Below are 16,886 nucleotides of genomic sequence, written 5' to 3'. Positions count from 1 at the left end.
ATTTTATCAAAGAAATCCCAATAGACTTTTACGTGACAGCCCTTTAACCTGTACGAAATAGTAGCATGATCCTTGGGTACAAAATCCATGTAGTTGACGGCAAATTCATCGGAAACTATAGTTTTAATTTATTTGTTGAGGCTCTCTAATCACAACCCATATCACTCTGTTGTGATAAGAAATTACCATCCCATTTACTGTGTCTGATGTCAGCATTGACTATATCACAAATCGCCTAAATTTACCTTCTCGACTCCAAGAGGCGTCAGGTTTCAGTAATCAGCTCGATGCTACCAAGACTAGAGTTTGCTCAGGAGGAAACAGAGATGTGGTTGATGAGTCGATACTGTACCGTTTGTCGCTAAATGCTTATGTTTGCTGTCTATTCTGTTACAAAACATCAGAACGCGATCTGCCGATTTGTAGCTACCTGCTGAATCCGAGGTGAGTGCTTCTGTAATTGACATAACAGCGCAGCTCTTCCAACCTAATGTCACCAGAGCGGCTATCGCAGATCGAGATGATAAGGAAAACTGGCTTGCGCAGAATACGGACTGGGAAGAGCAACATTTGGACTACTCAAGCACCCACTCAACTAGCTTAGGACCTAACAAACTCGCCTACGATTTCTTGGAGATAAATCAGAGTTCATGTAGATGGCTCACGAAATATCATCACGTCAGCATCTTACGTGGCATAATTATAATTGTCCAGTACTATGTCGAAAAGCTCGCCGCAGTTGTCCTCGCTGTAAGGGTATCGTGATGAGAGTTGGCACCCGCAAAAGCATCTCTTTTCGGTTAGTTTCTTTAGGGTTCACTTGAGGAATCGTGTGCGCCCATAGTCGATAGTGGTGCTCACTTCTTGTTGCTCATAAATGTGTCCTACTCAATAGAGTACTCGTCGGCTCAAACAGCATTCGTCTAAAATATATCGTGGTGATGTTCCTGCTATCTATTTAGCATGACACCTCGCTGCCATTTGAACGTACAACTATACTTCGCAAGTTCAATACTTGCCTCACGTAGAGGGGCAAGACTCAATGATCGAATCTGCTTTAAGTGTCAGACGGAGTAGTTTATAGCATACTTATCAGTATAAATACATCATCATTACTCAACAAGGGCTAGTTACTATTTTGAATTTATAGATAGTTACTGAACAAAACATATAAAAAATCGCAGTTGTAAATCGACCCAATTGAATCTGCTTACTACTCAAGTATATAACTATAACTCGTCACGGATTTTTTCCTGTGCTTGCTTTACTTCCTCCTTTCCCAAAGGAACTGTCTCAACTTCACCGCACGCAGCGATAGTCACAGCCTCCAAAGGTGCATCTCTTCTGTCCTTAGGAACGCTCTCGATGTAGTGAACAACATCCATACCCTCTAATACTTCACCAAACACAACGTGTTTGCCGTCTAGCCATGGGGTAGCCACAGTGGTGATGAAGAATTGCGAACCATTGGTGTCAGGTCCACGGTTAGCCATTGACAATCTACCAGGTTTGTCGTGCTTAACTTCAAAACTTTCGTCCTCGAAACTGTCACCGTAGATGCTCTTACCACCAATCCCAGAACCATCCGTAAAATCACCACCCTGAATCATAAATTGAGGGATCACACGGTGGAAAATAGAACCCAAGTATCCCATCTTAGGGTCTTGAGAAACAGTTAATTCGTAAAAGTTTTCAGCAGTCTTTGGAGTCACAGTCCCATACAATCCCATAACGATACGACCAATCTCCTTTTCGCCATGTTTAATATCAAAATAGACCTTTTGAGTAATTGCAGGATCGGCTGCGAAGGCAATTGCACCAAACAAAGTGGCACACGAGAACAATAGGGCTAATAATCTCATCTTAGCTGTTTCAATGGCTTTCTTTAGTGGTTTGTTCTCTCCGTCGTAAAGTGAACTTTCAGTAACGTAACCTTATAAGGCTCTTCACGTGACCGACTAGTGCCATTAAATGTATTCTGGAGTCGATTTAATGCTGGTGAGCATCAATCGGTGCATCATGTCCTGGGTGATCACCTCCTGGGGTTCGTGATTACCGTTGTGCTCTAGCTGACCTGTTCTTGCAGTCTGTGCAGTCTGCGCTGTATTGACCGTCGATGGAGGGCCGTTCGCTGGTGCTGTTGGTGGAGCACTATTCTGGGAGCTTGAGGTTCCATTTGAGGTAATGGTTGTGGATTGTAATCTCTTAAACTGTACGCCCTGTGCCGGCTGGAACTCTGTGAGCTTGTGTAATTGAGATAAGGTTTCTGTAAGGTGGTAACTTGCGGCCATGACTCTGCTTTGGACTATCTTGAACACAGTTGGAGATTGATAAACGTTTGCCCCGATTACGTAGTAGTCTTGCAGGACTTGTACTTGTTGCGGACCAAGACGGTTTTGTTTTTTGATGACCCAGAAGTCGGGCTCTTGGAGGTATGCTAATACGTATTCAATTCCCTTCATCTTGCTGAGCTCTCTTTCAAGCATAGCATGTGCTGGGTACCTGCTGAGAAGGCTTCTTCTCGTAGGTTCCAAGTGACCAAACTCATTTTGTTCCTGTTGATGTAAGGGTATACCGGCCATCACTTCCGATTCGTTTCCACGTTGCTTGCCATCCTGTGCTGCTGGATCTGTTGGAACTTGCGAGAATTGCCTCTGCATCTTGATTACTTGGTTATTCGAAGTCTTATTAAAGAACGGTGATTCCGCGAAATAGTCTAGCACATTATCAGTTCGCAGCCCAAAAGCTTGGATCCACTCGGGAGATTTCCATTGCAATTCATCTAGTGGAGTGTTCATCACGATCTGGGAGCCTCTTACAGCTCGACGCTTCAAACTTCAGCGATTGATCACAATAACCACTTTTTTTTCTCAGTCAAACTCATCTTTAAATTACTGAAACTTTTATTCAAGATATATAAGACTATTCAATCGAATCATAGATCGTTATGTTGGGGCGTCGTCTTCTATCCACAAGCTCTCCGCTGTTGCGTGTCTCTGCTACTGTACACAGAGTGATTCCAAGTCCTACGAGCCAAATACCAGATGTGACTAGCTTCTTAACTAGAATTGGCAGAAAATGTGATGAAGTAGCAGAATTGTATGAGAATAACTGGGATAATTTGTTTTTATGGGATTCACGAGTTTTGAAGGAGAAGGGAGTCTCAGTGCAGCAGAGAAGGTACATTCTGCATCAAGTAGAAAAGTTTAGGAAGAACGAACCAGTTGTAGAGATCAAGAAGGGCAAGAAATCGTTCTTTGGTGGTGAGAGAAATAGAAAGGAGAATATCGCCAAGTGGAGGGCCGAGGAAAGGTCAAAGAGTGATTGATTTATTGAAGTCCCTGTATATATCCTGTATATCAAATCTATTCAACGGCTGGAGGAGAATTGAGCCAGTTTCTGTTGAAGTTCTAAAGCTTCTTTTCCCATTTCGTCTGCTGACCTGGCAAATCGTTGATCGTCAGGTTTGGCGAGCTTACGAGCTTCACGCCCGCCCTCTTTTAAGTATTCTTTACGCCTTTCATCCCAGCCTTCGAAACTCCATTTATCTAGTCTATCATAAATCTTATCTCCAATATTGTTGGCTCTGTACCTTGGAATGACGTGTGTATGCAGATGTGGGATAGTTTGGCCTGCTTCTGGGCCGTCCTGAATGGCAATATTCAGGGAATCAGCTTTGAATTGCCATGTGATGAATCTTTGAATCAATTGCAACGTTTTAAAATAGTCGACTGATTCCTCCTGGGTTAAATCACTGAGTCTTATGACCTCGTTTCTTAGGGGGACAATCAGTACGTGACCGGGCACCAATGGCTTCAAATTGACCAGCGCGTATGTGTATTGACTCTTGAAGAAAACCTGGGGAGTTACCACGTATTTGCTGAAATATACTGGGCTAGTCATAATCAATGTATCGCGATTTTACTCTTTAATCTCCAGTGAGATCGCTTTTTAACAACAAAATTTCATTTAAAACAAGAGGAACTATTCATAACGCTAGTAATTTAAATATACACTACCGCCTTGGTCTTCAAAGACCGAGACGAGATCGGATACATCATCACCGTTCATGTCCCATCCAAGCTTGGAGGATACACTAATATTTTTTAGACATGGGAGCCTTGACTCCATTATTGCAATCGTAAAATCGTCAGGATGAATTTTAGAGGATAGCCCCAGAGAGCCACTGCACTGTAAATAAATAGTCCGCAAGGGACGTGGATAGACCAGAGGCGCCAGCATGTGCTCAGAGAAAACCCACCTGGAGCAATAGTCGACCATTAGTTGGATCGAGATCAAATGCGAAGAATAACGAAACACGTAATCGAGTGCGTTCTCATGCAAAGAAGGCATCGGATAATGAAAGTACAGGTGTTGCAAATTGTCACCGATTTGTGACAATACCCTATACACGGCATGCTCATCGACTTGAGGGCAGTAAGAAAATTCCAAAGTCGTAATACTCCGTGGCCATTGCGTCTCACGCACAAACTCATTGGTGATCCCTCCACTCAACTTCAAATACTGTAAATTCTTAGGCCACTGAAACTCACGAAAGCCATCACAATTAATAGAACTTCTTGGGAATGCTAAATGTGTCAGATGCGTAAAGTTCTTGATTGCGGCAAACAGTTCTTTCAATTTGACAGTCTCTGAGACCAAACCCAAATCCAAATATTTCAGCTCATGGCAAGACTTCAATGAAATCAAAGGTGCATAACCGAAACTAGTTTGTGGTGCGGTAAATCTCTCTAAGCTGGGTGAACACCGTCGCAAAAGCTTAGATACGAAAGAATTCTTACCACTTTGCATGATAGTCGATAGATCCATCTCAACAACATACTCACCGAATTTTTTCTTCCTATTGCTGATCACAGTATCCACAAAACTATTAAAGTTCCTACTGGACAAAGCTGGATGTTTATAAATCAATGGGAGGCACATCAAGTACCAACATTTGCAAACAAGCAAATAACTGGGTTTGATCTCTTCACCGCTAAAACTTAGGACCAATCTCTGAATTTCCCACGGAAGTCGCATCTGGTCCCAATCGGCTCCCTCATGATTATCTGACGTCTTACTAACGCGGTTCAATGACCCTTGGGATCCATTTTGACGTGCTTTGATATGCACTATACTTTCAGTTGATTCTCGATAGTAATACTGACCCTGCGGAGTATCAAAAATTTCTACATCTTTTCCTTTAGGTAATTCTTCCTCTGGTGACTCATCTACAGCTACCGGTACAGTTGATGTAAATCCCCAAGTATGCGATAACCCTTCGCCGGCTACATACTTACGGTATGGGGCCTTAACCTTCTTTGGTCTCAATTTATTTCCCATAGGGACAAAGGCCAAGAAATTCAGAGCCTCTAGGAGACAATACAACCAAATGAAAGACTGATCAGGTATCTCATCTCTTATTAAAACATATATTTTAATATTTCAATGACAAAATATTTGACTGAAGGGGTGGAAAAAAATTATTCGATTTGTTCTAACTGAGGTTCGAACTCAGGACCTTTGCCGTGTGAAGGCAACGTGATAGCCACTACACTATTAGAACATAGTAAACTTGATGTTAGAGTTAATAGTATGATAAATACATACCAATGAATAAATCAACTTCTACCTACTGAAAGCTAACACCTAGAGTGAAGCGGCTAGACTAGCTAACTGACGAACCAGACACTATCAACAGTGTCATTAATATGTGACCTGGTCTCCACTTATGAAGGACCCTAAAGTAGGAATGACCCTTCATAGTTGAGGCTACGGCCATAGATCCGAAGGTCTATATAAGGATATATACCAATGGATGAATAATTATTTGGGAGTTAATTATTAGTACAAGCGTGTTAACATAATCAGTATTTCAACGAGTATCAAGGCAATCGATAGATCCAGAGGCATACATAAAGGCCTATAAAACGGTCCATTGAAGATAGCCTAGTTCAGTTGCAGAAATCCAGGATACGACTGATTATATTATTGAGTGATATATACCATCCATATTAAACCCTTGCTGGCGTGCTGATACGATCCATCACCTATCCCACAATCCTAGTTCACACAGTGCTCATTGATCATGATTCCCATATCTGACTCTCGCAAAACAGGTCCTTTTATGAACTGCCAGCCACCCTATGGCAACCCCCCAAAACCTTTCAGCGGGAGAAGAGATGCCTCAAAAGCTGCATTCTTCCTTGCCAGGATGCAGAATCATATGATTCGGTTTAACTTCCAGGATGACCTCGACAAGATAACCCACTTCTCCTCGGACTTCCTAGAAGGCGAAGCCGCCCAATGGTATTTCGCACTAGTTCGAAGTGGGATCCGCAACTCAACGGTTAAGGAATTCCTGGTAAGCTTTCAACGTAAGTATTACAACAGTAATGCCATCGACGATGTCATGGATAGGATGTTCAACTGTTGCCAAGAGTCAACCCTGACCAACTACAATAGCTACTCTGCAGAATTAGCCGCTGTGCTCCCTACTGATATGATCAATGAAAAAGCCAGAATGAGCAAGAATGCGAACTGCCAAAACGAACCAATGGACGTTGATCCCAGCCATAGAGAACCCAAGAATATTCGCAAACAAAAACTATCCCCTAAAGAACGTCAACTCTTAAAGAAACTCGGAATCTGGTTTAGATGTCGAGCAGGTCAACACAAGGCCAGTCAGTGCCCAAATGTGATTTCTACCTGAATACCCAGAGGTTGAATGGACATTCACTCAACCTTTTAAACTTATGAAATCCCAAAAAAATCGAACTCGAAAGCCAAATGTCACCAAGAGTCGGTAGTCGTAAGGAAACTGACGCTATTAACGATGAAAGCCCCATACAATTATTATTAGGCACCAATGCTGCTGCCTCACTGATCTCATCAGGCTGCAAAAAACTTCAAAACAAAAGACTCACGAAACGGATACTGTCACCAGCCGCGGTGCAACTACGAATACCCAAGGCATACTCTGTATCCAAGCAGTTGTATTCACGTTTACGAACAAAGGGAAACGATTCAATGCGTCAGTTTTCTTTCGAGAACAACTGCACATGAATATTATCATCGAGATCCGTGCTTGAATTGGATGCCTAGGACGGCCAACCAAGATGAGCCCGACCATAGACTCCAAAGAACTCTGATTAGTCCTTGGGCGACTCCAGAGCCATCAACTCATCGTTAAGGAAAAGAAGTGCAATTCTAGCAAACCGGATTTAAGTTCCTAGACTCCCACATCGACGCCATTCATGTCTTGCCGTTGTACAACTCAATAAAAATGCACAATGCGTCCTGAGCATGATTACTAAATATCGAAAATTCATATCGAAATGCTCGATAGTCGCCCGCGGGTGTAAGTTGGCTTCCCTTTTAAAGTCCTTACAAGGCGAACAACTACCCAGCTGGTGAAGTAGAATTGTAAGGCATAATTCAAAGCTTGCTCCATTTCAAATACCTACTCCACGGTTCACGGGAAGAAAGGACCATACATTTCAATTAACGCTTAAAATTGGACTGAGCCATTGATTCGATTAGATTACTCCCGCCCACTACTAACTTATGCGAACTCCGATGCACTGTGGGATGTACTGTTACCTCAGCTCTGGTATGTGTGAACCGTTTGGATTGACCCCCTTCGAAGCAGTCTGCGGCTATATTCCTGCAAATGGATGTAGTTCATGCCAGAGAGCCACCAGTTAGGCTCAGGGTGAGCTGTTGGGTTGTGCAAGCCTCATTATTTTACAGTGCATAACTGCCAGTCACATTAGCGCTCAGACTAATTGCGTACACAAATGTACTCTATAGCGTTCCCTGAGAAGCTCACTTTCCCTTCGAGGACCTTTCCGGCACTAATGCATCGACTAGCGAAATCTACTACGTCCCCCGCAGACGCTCCGTTGGGTAGTGTATCAGCATTGGTTACAGTCCATGAAACACATAGATGGTTTTTGTCTTTATATGTACAGATCGTTCGTGGACTCCGTTTATTGATGATTATGCCTGCTATCGAACTACATTAAACACTGAAAAAACAAAAACAAAATCCTGCTAACATTGTTATTTCAGTTTGTTGGATCTCTATATCTAGACTGAACTAACTTCACCGGTCCATCTCATAGGCCTTCATATATGCCTTCTAATCTATGGTCGTAGTTTGATAAACTTTGCATGCTTGATTCGTTCGGTTAACTTACTTCGCTACTCGTCCAGGATTTTTAGCTCAATAGTATAATTGATTCATTCATTAATTCACCCATTGGTATGTCCAATCATACTATTACACGTTGGGAGATTCAACATGCTTGTTATGGCGTAAATTGATAATTCCATAGTCCTGGACTAATGGTATTAGAAAACGAATGTGAAGTTATCCTAGTAGGCCTAGAATTTATATAGCAGCTTGTTTGCAACTGACGCTTTGTCGGGCGGTTATAAATTATCGATTACTTATGAACTTTCAAGAACATTTCGAAAGCTGAATATACACGAATACAAGGCAGCTGGCATGGGCCAGATGGATAACAAGAAAGCTCTCGAATGCGAGAGCCTTCCACTCGAAAAGGGACCTTACAGAACGTACCAACCGGTGAATTCTTACTGGCACAATGACTTGGGAAGACTAAAGTTACACGATGTTCTAGTGTCGATCACTATAACGGTCGCGTTCATAGCATATATGGTTCGTTTTCATGCCTCTGAGTTCACCAGTAATCCAAGTGAAGCAGAAAATGAGATCTTAATTGCCATTGAGTACTATAAGTTGGGCAAGTTTCGCCTAGTGGCTTTACCTCCATTCGGGATTCAATTGTTGTCTCTAGTGCCCTTGAACAAGGAAATTTTACGTCAATTGTCTCTCACTTTCTCATCCTTGACTCTAGCAGTGTTGTACCTTACTCTTAGGAGAGTGGACACTTATTTGCCTTTCGCCCTTGGTTGTGTTACCGCCATTGCATCTCTGCCATTATACCAGGAGGAGTCGGTATCCGTTTCTGTTGATACTTTGCAATGGCTACTTTTAGCACTTTCATTCTACTCATGGCGTACCGTTCTATGCTCACGAATATTTTCTAAAAAGTGGTTTAACTACATGATTCTGCTATCGATTACATTAGGGCTTAGTGCATCTACAAAGTTTGCAGGAACTTTTGTATGCATTTGGATTGCTACACTAGCGATGAAAGGATTTTGGAGTGTGCTAGGTGATCCCAAGTTATCAGTGAGCTATTTGTTAAAGTATACACTTTTTAAAGTGTTGTTCCTTGGTATAATCCCATTCGCAATCTTCACCTCATCCTACGCTTTGCAGTTGGGTCATTGGTCAGAGGATTCTCCTGAGTTCTCACAGTACATGACTCCAAATTTCAAAGCTTACTTGAGGGGACCCATTGAACAACCAAAATTCTTATACTACGGCTCAATCGTTACGCTACGTCATGTGGACTCGCTAGGCGGGTATTTGCACTCTCACAACCACACCTATCTGGGGGGATCGCAGGAACAACAGGTCACTTTGACGCAGGAAGAAAACGATTATAACAACCAATGGATAGTTGAGCCAGCAAGACCCAAGGCAGACGCGGAATTGAAAGAAGTGAAGGATTTCGGTAAAATTAGATTGAGGCATCGTGCTACAGGTAAGCTTTTGCGAGCATCATCTGCTAAACCGCCTGTCTCGGAGCAGGAGTACACTTCAGAGATTTCATGTACCGGTGATGCTGACTATGTCGGCGACTCCGATGAACTTTGGACTGCGATCTCTGTTGGTGATCCACTCCACTCACCAATTATGCCAATAAAATCTGCAGTCAAGTTTTTGAACGAAGGTCATCGCTGTACATTGCTTTCGCATGACACTAGACTGCCTGAATGGGCTTTCTACCAACAGGAAGTTTTGTGTGTACAATCTCCCAACGAAGCTAGAACACTATTCGAATTTGAGACTTTACAATTAAACACTACAGAGGAAATTGAATACAGCGCTTCAGGCTGTAATTGGAACAGTATTGTGGGTTTGAAAAGTCTTTTAATCGAATTAATACAAAGACAATATAAATGGAACAACTACGTACCAGGATTTCAGCATGAACCGAACTCCGAAAAATGGCCCTTTCACCTGTTTAAGCAGAGGTATGTCAATCATATTTGGTTATCCTCTGTATTGTATCCGATTTGTTTCTTCATCTACCAGACTCTAGTCGCTTTGATATGGGATATTCCAAGCACCACTGTGAGTAAAGCTCAGGCGTCCTGCAATGTCATCTATTTTGACTTTGCAATAGAGTGTATCCTTGGATGGCTAAACCTTTATCGTCCAATGCTTGCCTATCCATTTGCAGATCAAAGAATAGTAACCTACCTACCGAGCTTGATACTTGGCCAGCTACTGGTATGGAAAGCGATGGACACCTGGACTAAGACTCGCCCTTGGGTTGCCGTCCCACTATGCGTTTATGTAGCCTACACGGTACGCCCTTAGTGTATAAGATCTTTCATATTACTGTTCATTCGATTCAGTTGGTTGCGCAAGGGCTTCTCTGGAGCTTGAAATACCACCGACAAAAAATGCAATCAGTCCGCTCACATCCTTCATCAGTTTCTCTTTTCTCATAATAGCCTCAACCTTCTGCTCTTCAACTTTGACTAATTCCTTCTGTAACGTGTCAATCTTATGCAATTGTTCTGCCGTAGAGACATCAACGCCCGGCAGAGAATCTATTAGCCTAATGATCTGTCTGGTCTTTAGGATGATATCAGTAGACAACTCATCAATTGTATTAGAGAATTCTTCCGGAGGAGCTACCGTAGCGTGCCGGTCAGACATCTTCATCTCAGTCTCATCCGCTGGCTCAAAATCGTGGTTCTTATCGACATAATTCAGCGCAGCACAGAATTGCTCCATCATTTGATCTAAGCATATTTGCAATTGAGTCAATCTATCAGTCATAGCCTTTATGAAGCGACCTCGATGGTTCTTGAAGATGTTCTTTATAATAGTAGTAATTGTATATGAAGCCGAAATTTCAAACCTTTAATAAGAACAGTGATATATTACAAAGCAGTGTAAAGATGGAAGAGGATCAAGAGCACCTTGAACTACTGAAATTGCTAGCTCGCTATGACCTCTTACTAGAACAGTTGCAAAAGAGTATGAGAGAGGGATTTCAAAACTTGGGAAGGGCCAATTATCATAATAAAGATACGCTAAGAGGCAGGTACGGATCAGATTACTGGGATGAAGCCTACGAGGGTCAGTTAAGCGTAGAGAGAGGTACTGACGGAAGGATAAGTTTTGTAAAAGTTAAACTGGATGAGGATGAGAAAGAAGAACCTATTGTGGATGAGAAAGTCGATGAAAAGTTGCATGATGAGGCTAATCTACGTAAGAGGAATCGCGAAGCTAAAGAGAAGAAATTAAAGAAATTACGACATAGGGATCCTCTAACGATGTTTGGAGGAGCATTTTCGATACCTCAATCATTGAGACAATGTCAGATGAATTTCAAGGGCCTTTTTCCACTGATCGAAGAGTTAATCAATTGTAAAACAGCGATGACTGAGGTTATGACTAAACTGGAAACATCTAACAATTAATCTAGCGCAATATTTAGTGATAATTCTTTACTTAGAATGTGATGACAGTGCAAAACGATCAAAAGTTCTACAGAGTATGCAACGAATGAATTAAAGTGAATGAAAAATGATGGAGGGCACCCTGTAGATTGGGCATGCATATATTACAGTTTTAGCGAATGACGGGAATGCATTTGGGGAACGGAATGTTCATTGTGATGACTTGATTGGAGATTTTTGGAATGGAGAACTAGTGATGCTGGGTTGATGATAGCACAAAAGCACGTCATCAAGTGATTTCCTTGATGCGGGAGTCTCATCACCAAACCATCTGTTTTCCATCTGTGGGGTACCAAATAATTGGGGTTCTGAATTTACTCTGGTTAGTCTTACTGGAGATCCTTTTTCTGAAGCGTTTTTTGCAGGTGTCTGTGGTTCATCTGTGGCAGAGTTCTCTAATAGTGTTGGGAAATCATAATTCTTAAGGAAACTGATCGAAGCTTCACTGGCATCAGATACTCTATTTTGCTTGTTCTTGATGCACAGCCTATCCATACTGGATAGAAGTGCAATGCGGCTTGGCGAGCTTGCTTCACTCAACACTGAAGTGGCCATCGTTGAACTAGAGACAATACGACCGGCGCTGTCGCCTGATCTAGAGTACCTAGACGAAGCCGAAGTTGATATTGAAGCTTGGATTGACATTCTAGAAGAAATGCGTTTGCGTTCCTTAGTTGGAGAAACATTCGCGGGAATCGAAAGGGTCATGAAAGCCCTACTCAAAGGCCTAGCTGGCAATTCTTCCTCTGGTTCTATGGCCTCATTCTCATTTTCCTCATCTGACTCGAAACCGGCTCTTACATCAGCATGCGAAATGTGTTGAAACCCAAAAGGTGTAGAAATTTGACCTGGACTCTTCACCACTTGACGTTCTTTACCTCTGAATAGACCAAAGATTCCCTTCTTCTTCTTCTTCTTCTTTGTCTTCGTCTTCTGTGAAACCATTGTCGCAGTGGGCAGATGTCTGGCATCCTTTTTCCCCAATGGTGGTAAATCAATATTCTGCTTATTACTCAACAATGGCTTATCACTATTAACCATCATAATTGCTAAATTTTCATCATCATCAGGTGCCATAAACTGTTGTGCCTGTAAGCCATACAGTTTTTCCGCCTCTTCGTCCTCATCCAGCCATATGGACCTCATCTGAGGCAAATTGTGCACGCCAGCCGTAGCCATTTCAATTCTTCTTATCTTACTAACCTGCTAGCACCCTGCTATGTCCAGATCAAACGACTCTTGTATATATACGTTACAAAGCTGAAAAATGCCGAAACGTCCAGCGTCTGAACCACAGACGTGAAACTCAATGAGGTTCTGGCCCTTCAACGCCAAAACAGCTCTAGATCGCGATCGGTATAATCTCAAACACGATCTGGCGAGCCTCGAGATCTTGAAACTTTTTAATTTTTTACCCTTTCAGGAAGCCAAGACACGAAACGAGAAACTTTGGTGCCTTTGACCTATTTTTACCCTTTTAGGAAGTTTAGAGGGCGCGCCATCGCCCAAAAAGGAAATGATTTACATTTGCATTCTTCTGGAAGCCCAGGGCATAAGATATTTGAATCATGGACCTTGTGATAACAAGTATGTAGTTTCTCAGTATTTAGAGGGTGCATAGCTATAGCTTTGCCCGTTTCGGGCTTCTTGGGTTTGCTTCTGGACCCGCGTCGCTGCGCTTGACGATCTTGATGCATTTTGCGTCGTCTATGGTATGCAGATCTTCGACAACTTGACCTCCAACGACGACAGCTTGCTTGTAACTCTTGGTTCTTAATCTCCCGTTCAGGAGAACTAACGAAGCGAGCTGGCCCTGGGCTTTCGAACACCTATCGCTGGGCAGGCCCAATGATTTAATCAGACAAGTGGTACTTAGTAAGTTTCTGCACTCGCTGGGGCTTTGGGCACCACTAGAGATGACTATACCGCGTGAGCGGGAGCTTCGAATGACGCTTCGCACATTTGAGATAAACTGTCTGCGAGATTGAGAGTCTCGAAGCGCATGGGCGTAAACTATCTCTATCTTGACACCACGCTTTACGCAGCTGCAAATACTCTTGTGTTTGAGAAACGTAGGTAATCGTTGGCCGTAATGGAATGTGAGAAGGTCAATGTCGAGATTGGTGGTGGCTAGCGTAATACCACGTTCACTTATTGGTAATGCGGCGATGATATCATAGTGTTGAGATATCTTGGAGAGGGATTGGCCCTTAGATGGGTCATCAATGATTAAAGTGATTCTAGAGTAAATTTTTAGACCGGTGGATTTCATTAGGTCGCCAAATCTTTCATCTATCTTCAGAGGGTTCAATTCCTTTGGATTGTTGGGGAACTTGTCACTATGACTGACTGTGAAATTTAATGCAACATGTGTATACCCAAGCAAATGTAAGGTCGAGAGCGTGTGTCTCACTTTAGCAACTTGTTCTGCATTTACAACGTCTTTGAAACTTTTTTGAGGCCAACTAACGTTCAAATCAACCAGCATTGCTCACCTTTTGGACTTCTAATGGTTTGCTCATCGATCTCTTGAAGAATTTCAATGCCCATTAAAAAGTTGATATAAAATGGGTAAAGTCACGTGCTGGAACTATTAACAATACTATACTATCAGGTTGTAAGATTTCCATTGCTTCATCGTTCCAGTCGTTAAATGCTCTCTTGACTACTTTGATATATAAATACACCTATTGCGTGGGTGGGATGACTTTCGAAGATTTGACCTGGTTATTCTGCGTTCCATCATCCAGAAAATCTAGCGTTAATACGTTATCGATAGCTTCGTTGATATTGTCGTCATTGACATTGTTGACACCCTGTGTGGGCAATGCTTCATCCTTGTTAAACATCCATTCTCTCCATTGAGTATCGACGTTATCACAAAGATCGTAAAGGATCATCTTGAGCAGAGTAATGTGATTGTAAAACCATGAGACAGATCTGTTGATAAAGATTCTATAATTTTCCATTTCCTTAACTGCGTGTAATATTGTGTAGTTTTTGAAGTTCCTCTTCCGCCTTGATTGATCTCTCCAAAATTCGAATAGAGTAAATAACGCTTTGCGTCTCTGCCAAGTCCTTTTTGATTCTCTGAGCTTCAATCCTAAACCAACAAGCTTGTTTTCCCATCTGAACTCCATGAGGAAATACTCTAAACTATTGACATATTTCTCAGTAAGTGTAGTTTTACTCAAGATTGCAAATGCATTCTCCGTCTCGCACTCTATATCAAGTCGCAAGAAATGTGCATTCATGCGTTCGTGCCTCGTCTTATCGACGAAATCTCGATGGTTATCATTCAGTTTTACCAGCTCGTCTTCTTTGGATTTATATTTGAAACCAAGGTACGCTCCTGTGGTTATGGGGACTTTGGGATTATCCCTTTGATAAAAGAACCCATCTCGACATAGTAATTCTATTGGGGAAGCCAGTATCAGTGATGCTTGTGATTCACCTTTTCTGGTACTTAGAGTCCCCTCTTTCTCGAATGCTGGAGAGTTATCAAAAAGATGTGTGGATGGAGAAGGTGACTGATTTGAGGATATTCTTTTTCTATATCTTTCTTCGTCATCCTCGTCATCCTCGTCTTCGTCATCTGTAAAGTCTTGAAAGTCAGCCTCATGTGATCGTTCACGGCTGAGCAGCTCTTCCGGATTTTCAATCAGAGCTGCTGTCCCATCATTGTTAAGCATTGATGATATGCCTATCTTTTTGGATCTCTGTAATGCGTTGTCGGCTTGGAATGCGGATTCTTGCACTGGCTCTGTGGGTGTAGCAGATGGCGAAGGCTGTTCTGAGGGAGACACACTAGAAGATCCGTTTATTAGTGCTGTCATCCTCTTTCGCCTTTCTTCTTCTCTCATAGCTTTTAATAATTTTTTATTCGACTCCATGAAAGATTTGGCCTTTTCCCTATCGCTGTACTTCATGTTTACAAGCATCTTCTCACGCGAATCTCGCCTTTTGTCCAGCTCTTTCTGCTGTCGACTGATGTTTGAACTACTCTCAAGCCCGTTATCAGGGGCCACGGATGAAGATGACATCTCAATCATTATGTTATCGCTATCGGCAGTGGCTCCCAAAAGCCTCTTACGTGCTAGTGGCCCAATTATGCGGGTTGTTATGATAGGATTCTCGGTAGGAATTGTGCCAACTTTGTCGTTCTCATTCTCAGGGTTATCAGTGGTTTCGGCGGTCGCTGCTGCCGAGGGTATTAAATTAGCGATATGAGAAGAAGGAGACGACGATCTTGATGTAATTGGAGGTGACACCGACATGGATGGAGATGCAGTAGCAATTGCCATTGGTTGCTCTGTGGGCATCACAGGTTCCAGGGGCTCTGAGGGCTGCAACAGTACGAGTTCATGTTCAGCAGGCTGAGGAGTTTTCTCCCTCGGAGTCTCCTCGACAACATCTTCCTTAGGTTTGGCATCATTTTTAACTTCATTCTTTTGAGCCACCATAGTATCAACAGTTCTCTTCTTAGGAGGTCTACCTCTTTTCCTCTTTGCTGGAATAGCTGGAGCATCTGTAACTTCCTGAGGCTCACTCTTAACCACGGGTATAGGCTCTGGTGGAGCATTTGGATCCACAAAGTATTTCTTAGCCTTTGATACCTGTACGGCGCCAGTCGGCAAGCTTATCTTCACCGGATTGACCTGCAGCCTACTGTTATCAGTAAACCTACTAGTTCCATCCTTCCTCGGCCTTCCAGGGCCACGACGAACCGACGGAGGTCTAGACTGCTCCGTACCATTTGTAGCCACTGATTGCGACGAATCACTACGGCTTGCATTAGCAGCTCCCGACGAAGCCACTTTAGATAAGTTTGCCACGGTAGTAGACAATTGATTCATCCTAGAGTTGAGACTATTAACTAAAACGTCTGTATTCATCTGATTCTTCAATGCATCCTCCAATTTGTTTTCAAGTATGGTCTGATTATGTGATAACGTCTTTAAAGTAGTAAAAAGTTCTTCAATAGAGGCCGTTGTAGTGATATCCCTAGTCTCATATAATTTCTCCAGACTCTTTATAGCTTCAGACATCGTATAAACCTCATCTGCCAGCATTTTAACTGGTTCATCACTAGTCTCCCGACCCGCAGCTTCCCTCATCCCATCGTTTGCTCTGTTTAAGCCGCACCTCCCATCGGGATCGATATCCCCATCAGAACTAGCCCTTATACCCTGGATCATCTTACAAATCACCCTGATACTCACTCAATGGGTCCTCCCTCCTGGTTCACG

The 16,886-nt window shown here is 42.7% G+C and overlaps 12 protein-coding genes and 1 non-coding gene across 13 annotated transcripts; 4 read left to right on the top strand and 9 right to left on the bottom strand.

The window, feature by feature from the left end:
* Positions 1 to 1,229: 1,229 nt before the first annotated feature.
* On the bottom strand, positions 1,230 to 1,862 carry CPR5 (peptidylprolyl isomerase family protein CPR5; the record flags this gene model as incomplete). The annotated part of the gene is made up of 1 exon (XM_003681710.1): positions 1,230 to 1,862. One exon carries the CDS (start codon positions 1,860 to 1,862, stop codon positions 1,230 to 1,232), a length of 633 nt encoding a protein of 210 aa, XP_003681758.1.
* Positions 1,863 to 1,967: 105 nt separating this feature from the next.
* Positions 1,968 to 2,798, bottom strand: MED6 (mediator complex subunit MED6; the record flags this gene model as incomplete). The annotated part of the gene is made up of 1 exon (XM_003681709.1): positions 1,968 to 2,798. One exon carries the CDS (start codon positions 2,796 to 2,798, stop codon positions 1,968 to 1,970), a length of 831 nt encoding a protein of 276 aa, XP_003681757.1.
* Positions 2,799 to 2,947: 149 nt separating this feature from the next.
* Positions 2,948 to 3,328, top strand: FYV4 (mitochondrial 37S ribosomal protein mS41; the record flags this gene model as incomplete). The annotated part of the gene is made up of 1 exon (XM_003681708.1): positions 2,948 to 3,328. The coding sequence occupies one exon, from the start codon at positions 2,948 to 2,950 to the stop codon at positions 3,326 to 3,328; it is 381 nt and encodes a 126-aa protein (XP_003681756.1).
* Positions 3,329 to 3,369: 41 nt separating this feature from the next.
* HNT2 (bis(5'-adenosyl)-triphosphatase) lies at positions 3,370 to 3,903 on the bottom strand (the record flags this gene model as incomplete). The annotated part of the gene is made up of 1 exon (XM_003681707.1): positions 3,370 to 3,903. The coding sequence occupies one exon, from the start codon at positions 3,901 to 3,903 to the stop codon at positions 3,370 to 3,372; it is 534 nt and encodes a 177-aa protein (XP_003681755.1).
* Positions 3,904 to 3,996: 93 nt separating this feature from the next.
* On the bottom strand, positions 3,997 to 5,343 carry PFU1 (Pfu1p; the record flags this gene model as incomplete). Its single annotated transcript, XM_003681706.1, has 1 exon — positions 3,997 to 5,343. One exon carries the CDS (start codon positions 5,341 to 5,343, stop codon positions 3,997 to 3,999), a length of 1,347 nt encoding a protein of 448 aa, XP_003681754.1.
* A 150-nt stretch (positions 5,344 to 5,493) lies between these two features.
* TDEL0Etrna13V lies at positions 5,494 to 5,566 on the bottom strand. The gene has a single exon. It is a non-coding gene; the product is annotated as a tRNA-Val (tRNA).
* Positions 5,567 to 6,088: 522 nt separating this feature from the next.
* On the top strand, positions 6,089 to 6,712 carry TDEL0E02990 (uncharacterized protein; the record flags this gene model as incomplete). The annotated part of the gene is made up of 1 exon (XM_003681705.1): positions 6,089 to 6,712. The coding sequence occupies one exon, from the start codon at positions 6,089 to 6,091 to the stop codon at positions 6,710 to 6,712; it is 624 nt and encodes a 207-aa protein (XP_003681753.1).
* A 1,800-nt stretch (positions 6,713 to 8,512) lies between these two features.
* PMT7 (putative dolichyl-phosphate-mannose--protein mannosyltransferase) lies at positions 8,513 to 10,483 on the top strand (the record flags this gene model as incomplete). The annotated part of the gene is made up of 1 exon (XM_003681704.1): positions 8,513 to 10,483. One exon carries the CDS (start codon positions 8,513 to 8,515, stop codon positions 10,481 to 10,483), a length of 1,971 nt encoding a protein of 656 aa, XP_003681752.1.
* An 18-nt stretch (positions 10,484 to 10,501) lies between these two features.
* On the bottom strand, positions 10,502 to 10,951 carry SRB7 (Srb7p; the record flags this gene model as incomplete). The annotated part of the gene is made up of 1 exon (XM_003681703.1): positions 10,502 to 10,951. One exon carries the CDS (start codon positions 10,949 to 10,951, stop codon positions 10,502 to 10,504), a length of 450 nt encoding a protein of 149 aa, XP_003681751.1.
* A 122-nt stretch (positions 10,952 to 11,073) lies between these two features.
* VMA22 (Vma22p) lies at positions 11,074 to 11,598 on the top strand (the record flags this gene model as incomplete). The annotated part of the gene is made up of 1 exon (XM_003681702.1): positions 11,074 to 11,598. The coding sequence occupies one exon, from the start codon at positions 11,074 to 11,076 to the stop codon at positions 11,596 to 11,598; it is 525 nt and encodes a 174-aa protein (XP_003681750.1).
* Positions 11,599 to 11,787: 189 nt separating this feature from the next.
* GIC2 (Gic2p) lies at positions 11,788 to 12,816 on the bottom strand (the record flags this gene model as incomplete). Its single annotated transcript, XM_003681701.1, has 1 exon — positions 11,788 to 12,816. One exon carries the CDS (start codon positions 12,814 to 12,816, stop codon positions 11,788 to 11,790), a length of 1,029 nt encoding a protein of 342 aa, XP_003681749.1.
* Positions 12,817 to 13,258: 442 nt separating this feature from the next.
* Positions 13,259 to 14,125, bottom strand: RPP1 (RNA-binding RNA processing protein RPP1; the record flags this gene model as incomplete). The annotated part of the gene is made up of 1 exon (XM_003681700.1): positions 13,259 to 14,125. The coding sequence occupies one exon, from the start codon at positions 14,123 to 14,125 to the stop codon at positions 13,259 to 13,261; it is 867 nt and encodes a 288-aa protein (XP_003681748.1).
* A 199-nt stretch (positions 14,126 to 14,324) lies between these two features.
* Positions 14,325 to 16,835, bottom strand: SUM1 (Sum1p; the record flags this gene model as incomplete). Its single annotated transcript, XM_003681699.1, has 1 exon — positions 14,325 to 16,835. The coding sequence occupies one exon, from the start codon at positions 16,833 to 16,835 to the stop codon at positions 14,325 to 14,327; it is 2,511 nt and encodes an 836-aa protein (XP_003681747.1).
* Between the last annotated feature and the right edge of the window lie 51 nt (positions 16,836 to 16,886).

The sequence above is a fragment of the Torulaspora delbrueckii genome, chromosome 5 (assembly GCF_000243375.1).
Source record: "Torulaspora delbrueckii CBS 1146 chromosome 5, complete genome".
Lineage (NCBI taxonomy): Eukaryota > Fungi > Ascomycota > Saccharomycetes > Saccharomycetales > Saccharomycetaceae > Torulaspora > Torulaspora delbrueckii.
Note: the sequence above shows the minus strand (reverse complement) of the source record. Positions and strands in the feature narration are given on the sequence as shown.